This window comes from Lissotriton helveticus, chromosome 6, assembly GCF_964261635.1.
Source record: "Lissotriton helveticus chromosome 6, aLisHel1.1, whole genome shotgun sequence".
Lineage (NCBI taxonomy): Eukaryota > Metazoa > Chordata > Amphibia > Caudata > Salamandridae > Lissotriton > Lissotriton helveticus.
Genome location: NC_136067.1, coordinates 2,029,951,541 through 2,029,958,477, shown reverse-complemented (window position 1 = coordinate 2,029,958,477; position 6,937 = coordinate 2,029,951,541). Strand labels below are relative to the sequence as shown.

Genomic DNA, 6,937 nt, shown 5'->3' with positions numbered 1-6,937 from the left:
AACCTGTTTACCCATCTGCCTGCATGCTTGTCCAACCTTCTAGTCTATCTCTCAATCTGCCTTTACGCTGTGTCTCTATCTATCTGGACTCTTTTTTTTGTATGTGTTATGAAGTGTGAGCTGTGAAGCACTCTCTCCTTGCTTTATAATCCTTGCTTTATAATGGTCGAAGTTTAGTCGGATGCGTCGAAAGGGTGTTTGCATAAAATGATTCGTACCAGGTGGTGTCTTGATGCCAAACCACTGACTCCTGGAAGCAGGCACCGCTTTTGATGCAGTTGGTGTTCGTTTAGTATGTTTCACATGGTTTACAGGCTTATTTGCCAGTAATGTGAAATGCCACACCGTTATGTTGCCTCCCACTCCACAGTTGCTTCAAGTGACAAGTAATCTTTTTGAACAGTGAATGAGACAGGTTGTCGCGACTGTCATCTGAATGTACATTTCTGTGGATGTATACCACAGACTGGAGGAATGAACCCTGGCTTCAGGGAGCCTGTGTGTGCAGCATGCAAGGACGATTGCAGGTACAATGCAGGCTGCCAGTCTCACTAAATCTGCCATATCTTATTGCTTCCACATGTCAATCACAGCATCTGGCTACCCCAGGGGTCTGTTCAAGTTAGGATCCGTCTATAGCTGATTTACTCAAAGATTTAATATGACAGTGGATTCATGCCTTCAGGGTTGTCTCACTCAAGTGTGTCAGTGGAGGCATGTATTAAGTATGGTCTCACTCAGGTGTACCAACAGATGCAGGCAGTGAGAATGGCGGCAGCCCAGGCGGAGTTGCAGCCAGTCCTGTGCTTGCTTCACTGCCTCCTAGCTGTGCTTGCTTCCCTGCCCCCTGGCTGTGCTTGCTTCCCTGCCCCCTGGCTATGCTTGCTTCCCTGCCCCCTGGCTGTGTTTGCTCCCCTGCCCCCCGTTGCTCATGCTTGCTTTCCTCCCCCCCCCTCCTCATTGCTTGTGCTTGCTGTCCTGCCCCCTCGTTGCTTGTGCTTGCTCTCCTGCCCTGCTATTGACATTGTAAATGACAATGCCATTTATTTATGTTTAAAAAAAAATAACATAAATAAAAATAATGTCATGAGCAATGCCAATACCTCTAACTTTTGCAAAGGCGAAACAATTGCATTGTAAATGCTTGTTTTACTTTCCTGGCACATTCCTGTCAGAACAAGTGGGATGTTAGTACCAAGTGATGATCTTAAATTCAGAAGCCTTTTGTTGCTTATTTCCCCCCTCAAATTCTTCAGGTCGGGAGGAATTAGACATAGAAATCTTGAGAGCAAATATTTGTTCTCTTGGGCTCTACCCTTTATATGTTGAATTTGGAGCTTAAATACCTGAACAGCCAAAAGCACCTTAGGATTCTGGTATTATGGCTGTATGTGGAGCTAACCATGCGAGTGACGCATGATCTGTATACAATATAAAAGCCCTATCTTCTAGGCAGTATCTTAAGCTCCCCAAAGCCCATTTTATGGCAAGACATTCTTATTCTATAGTGCTATACTTATTTTTGATTTTTTATAGAGCGCACTTACACTTGAGGGTACCTTGGTGCTAATTTATTAACGTAGAGTCAGCCATAGCAAATAAACAAATCTACTTCTTTTACACTGAAAAAAGTCAAGTTTTCAGAGACTTACTAAAGATCTACTAGGATGTTCGAATGGAAGAAAAAATGCACAATATTCTAGAGCTTCATGGCCACAACCGAAAAGGCTCGGCTGCCTAAGGGAACATACTGACATTTGGGGACAACCAATAACTGGGCCGTTTTTGACTTCAAGTGTCATTTTGGATCACACTGGGGGACTTTCAGTAATGACTATGAAGTGTTTAATGAACTATACAGAGAGACATAAAAATAATGATATGTTTTGCTGACAGCCTGTGCAGTGGAGTGACTGGGCCGAAGAGTCTCAAATTCCATATCACTCTTGCTGCTGCATTCTGCAACGGCCCAAGTGTTTTTGATTCATTTTGCTGTAGAAATCACCACTCTGTCAGCCTTCCACATCAGTAACCTGAGAAGAGTCTTGCACATTTTCTGGCTGCGAGCCACCTCCGGGAACTGCTCACCAGATCTAAGCAAGAGAACATGGACACCATCACTAAAAGAAAAAGATAAAGATGAATAGAACACACCATTAGAAGAGACCAAGACTCCATCACAAGAACAGCTCTCCAAAGGGCCCCAGAGGAAAATGGAAGAGAGGTAGTTAGGCCAAAGAATACCTGGAGGCGAATTGTGGAAACGGAAATGATAACCCTGAACCACAGCTGAGAGCACTGCACAACAACTTGCCCAAGACAGACAGAAGTTGAGATCCTTCCTTGCTGCCCTACATGCCAGTCCACATAATGGGCAGTAAGTGTGGTCCTAGATATCAGATACACTGGGTTACAATAGTCCAGACTGGATGCATTAAAATTGTTCGAATTTTGACCTTTTGAGAATGAAAACAGAGATTAATGATTCTCTACAAGATACGTAGTTGGAAAAAAGAAGCACCAACACTGCTTAATTGCTTCACCCAAAATAGGAGCCAAGAAGGACAATTCTTGAACTAGGAAAGGTTTAAAATGATCCAAAATTTCAGTTTCTTCTCCACTTAGTTTAAGTTGGATTTTCCTCCTCATTAACGTAACCCCATGTAAGCACTTAAACAAAATATTAGCTCTTTGGCTGGAATGTTCATCTATTTTGAAAAAGAATTTTGGTGTTGCCAGAGTAGTGTTTCTGTCTATAAAATATTTTCACCTTATCTAGAGAATGGGGTTTTCTCCTCCTTTGTCGTCTTTCTGTAAGAATTCCGCACTCAACCCGACTCTTGGTGCATCTGTCTGTAGAATAAAGATTTTGGAGAAGTTAAGGGATTGTAAAATAGGTTTGGAGCAAATGAGTTTTGTTAACTGTTCACAAGCTGCTTTGGCTAACTTATCAGGATATTTTAGCTGTTTGATGTTCTTGTCTTTTTTAACAGGTCTGTTAAAAAGGTTACTATATATCAGATCCTTTGAATGAATCTTCTGCAGTATCCAATAAGACCTAACGAAGCAATGAGATTTATTTTATAACTAGGAAAATAACTTTTCTTTCTGAGTCTTTAAACAGACTTGAAAGAGTAAGTATTGTAGGTGTTTCACCTTATTGGTCACAATTCTCCCTTCTTTGGCTTGTACGTAGTCCTAACTCTTCGAGGGTAGATATCATATAATGTTCTTTCCAAGTCCTGTTATATATGAATATGACATCTAAGTGTGCTGTTGCATAGTTTCAAAGTGGTTATCATAACTAGTTCATCAGTCTTTGAAATGCTGCTGGAGACCCATGTAATACGAAAGGTAAATCAGTAAATTGACATAGTCCATCGGGGGCTAAGAAGGCTTCCTTTTCTTTCTCCTATTGACTCAGGAGAATCTGCTAGTAAACCTTGGTGAGGTCTAATATAGTAAGGTGTTTTGCTTCCTCTAAATGCTCTATCATTTAGTCGATAAGTGGTATGAGATATGAATGGAATTTTATAATCTGGTTGACATTTCGAAAATCTACATTATATATCATATATCATATAATCTATATATAATATATTCACACCTTCCCAAGCTAAATTAATCATTTCAAAATGAACCCTACTTGTCTTCGTAGCCCAAACCAACAAAACCATCAGCTTATCTATCTCTCTAAACATTTTCTGTTTCATGGGATCAAGATGTGCATTACATATAAAGATCACAACAGAATTACCATTTTGGCTATTGCGCTCCAAGCCATGATTGAGAGAGGTAATGTAATCCAGACATCGTCTGAACCCTTCAATTCTGCTACCACCCCTTTTTTGCAGTTTTATATACGGCAAACTCGAACAGAAGGTATTGGAGCACTTTACATGAGCACCAGTTGCATTACAGACAGACACATTCATTTTTAGGCACAGAGAGATTAAGGGCAGATAAAGAGTATGGCAGTCCGATGGCCGTCAGACTTGTGGGGATGCGGTGGTGGCGGTCCAGCTACCCCTGCACCGGCGCTCCGACTGCTCTATTACAACTAGGACGGTGGGACTGCCATGGAGCTGCCATGAGACCATCACAGCTGCCAGGGAACTGCCATTTCCTGGAGGTGGGCTTTAGGATGCTGCCTCTGTATATACTACACCAAAATGAGGTACAGTGTACACAGAGTCCAGTGGAACCCCAAAGGTAGGCAGAGGTAAAAATAGATAGCACCTTACTCTCTATTTGTGGTAGTATGGGCGAGCAGTAAGTCTTTATCAGAGGGTAGTGTTAAGCATTTGTTGTACACACTCAGGCAGCAAATGATGTCACACACTCAAAGACTGAACTCAGACCAATTTGATTTGTATAGAAATATTAATTATTTATATTACTTTTATAGACCCTAGCAAGCCTGGCACAGGTAAGTGTAAATAGTACTTTTCAAGGCAGGTTGAACAACAAGCACGCTGAATGAAAATGTCTTTGTTACAGGTTTGTAAATACATTCAATACAGTGGAAATTACGGTTAGATTACTTTTAATTACTCTTCAGATTACTTTATGGATTATTTTTCTACTCAGTTTGTGATATGCTTAGATATCACACTGTGACATTTCCTAGAGATAAGGTAAGTAAAGAAGTTTTTAGATATTTGCAATTTTTCAAGTACTCATACAACACCAACTCCACACAACAATTTTCACAAGAAAGCAGTCAATGAAGTCAAATGGGAGGAAATGAAGATATCGCTTTCAAGGTAAGTACTTAGATTTGGGAGTTAGTTTTCTGGGGTTAGAACCTGGGTTCCCCCAGGGTCAAGGATGCACTCCCAAAACACCCTCAGCGGCAATAGGGCAGCCGGGTCCACAGTGCTGAGGCCCAATGTTATCCAATGGGGGATAAGGGGCCTCCGGTTGGTGGCTGCTCACAAGCAGGCCACACAGTTGTGGGAGCAAAGCTTCTGGTGTTAGGCTCAGGGCAAAGGGTAATCCCAGTTAGCACCTAAAGTGCACCCACAGCAACACAGGTACGGCCGTGTGCAAGGTTCTGTTGTGGCGTTGGGTGCCCTGTTGAGAGTTGCCGGTTTTGGATTTTGGCTGCAGGCTCGGTCCAGGAAGACTTCCGGGATAAACTAAGAGGTAATTTGTAGGGGTCAGGGTCCTAGGTGCACCTTGGGTTCTCCTCTCCAGGGCGCAGAGTGGCTGGATGCAGGGGTGTCTTTTGAGGTTGGATTTCACCTTAGCAGGCCACTCGCGGTTCGCGCAGGTCTCTGTGCAGAGACTGCAGGCGACGTTGGGGAGTCCTAGAGGCGTCAGCCCATGGTTGACTCGGACTCTGGAGTGCTGGGGGACCTCGTTGGGACCAGTGTGCCACTCGGACTCAGGCCGTAGGCGTCAGATGCAGTGGTGGCTCCAGCCGTCAGGTATCTTTGTCCTCAGCAGGCTCGGAGTATATCTTGGCTGTTTCTTTTTAACAGAGCTGCTGTTCACAGGAGATCCATTCTTTGTAGAAGGCAGTCAGAACTCCCGGGGGTTCAGAAGGTCATTTGCTGCAGTGTAGTGTAGTTCCTATTATCCCAATAGGCTCTGCGCATTGGAATAATACCTTCAATAGTATAGGCCTAGACCAGACGTTAACTAGGTCTACTACTGTCGATATTAGACTTAAAGTTTTGGGTTTGCCAGCTAGCTCAGAGTTCACTAGAAACTTTCTCGAATAGGCAAGGAGGAGTTGAACCTCCCTGGATAGACAAGAAGGGATTTAGTTTCTGACAACCATAGAACATGACAACTTTGCTCTCCCCTAATCAAGAGTGTATCTCGAGAGTCGTGTGAACAAAAGGCAATTTATTTTACTCAGTCAGTACGTGCATTCTTAGTCTCATCAGATTGTAGAGAAAAGGAAGAGACGGGCGTGTTCAATAAAAGATGTTATTTATTGATCAGTCTCTTTTCTCATACAAGAGAAATGGATCGATATTATTGCAATACTTATGGTTAAGTAAAGTGCATACATTAAAAGCAGAAGTATAAAATAATACTGTAAAAACATTGATATGGTTTCTAAGCCATATGAAGGTTTAAAATGAATAAGATATATTACATACACATATACATTTGACTAATCGTACTCAACTGGTGTTTCTAACTACGCCTACCCCGTGTACCTGACCTAAGTCTAATGCGTGGGCGGGAATAGAAAGTTACAGTTTAAGTTAAGTTTGTTTTGCCAAGTGACTGACTAAAGAATTCTCTGTGAGGGGTTATTCAGTTCTGTACCTGGAATCTAGGATGGATGAGGGATGGTATCTCTCGTCTCTGGCCTCGATATTCCAGGCTGCCTGCGAGGGCTACCCGGAAGCGCCGGAGCTGGATTTCTCGGCAGGAGAATAGACAGCTTCTCGTTCTCAGCGCGTCAGGAAGGCGGGGCTGCGCCAGCGGGGTCTGCTCTGCTCTGGGCTTCGGCAAGTCTGGCTGCTCCGATCTCGTCACCACCGCGTGTGTTTGCATAGGGCAATATCGGTAATATTTATGCCTTTAAGGTGCCGAGATTGACGTAAGGATGGACATAGATACGTCAATAAGGATGTCATATGACCAGGTCGTTAGCACATTCTTTTGCTGAAGTTCTCGGTGAAATCAAAACAATGGCCGCAGGGTTTTTCCCAGGTTGTCATAGGTTTGATTTGTTTTGAGAACTCCGTATGCCTTATCAGGGGCTGGAGGAATATCACGTGTCTAATTAGATGGCAAGCGTTATGACCTAATCAGATAACACGTTCCTGTGCCGTAGTGTGGCTTTATCAGACAACGGTTCCTGCATCATGGGGGTTTTCTGCCTCATGGGATGGCTGCTAGTTAACTTGTTAGTTTGTTAACCAGAATAGGGTCAGGAATAGGGGGATCGATACAGAACCTATAGGAATAC

At 43.1% G+C, this 6,937-nt stretch overlaps 1 protein-coding gene across 7 annotated transcripts in view; it reads right to left on the bottom strand.

The window, feature by feature from the left end:
* Positions 1-1,556: 1,556 nt before the first annotated feature.
* Positions 1,557-6,937, bottom strand: part of SLC5A6 (solute carrier family 5 member 6) — a 383,801-nt gene continuing 378,420 nt past the window's right edge. For 5 of the 7 annotated variants that reach the window (XM_078650008.1, XM_078650012.1, XM_078650011.1 and 2 more), the window contains exons 16-17: positions 2,771-2,853; positions 1,557-2,120 (exon numbers count right to left, since the gene is read on the bottom strand). In XM_078650008.1, the coding sequence (XP_078506134.1) occupies positions 2,776-2,853 (78 nt within the window). In that variant the 3' untranslated portion in view covers positions 1,557-2,120; positions 2,771-2,775. The remainder of the gene's footprint in view (positions 2,121-2,770; positions 2,854-6,937) is intronic. The other 2 variants (XM_078650014.1, XM_078650013.1) reach the window with 2 other exon arrangements.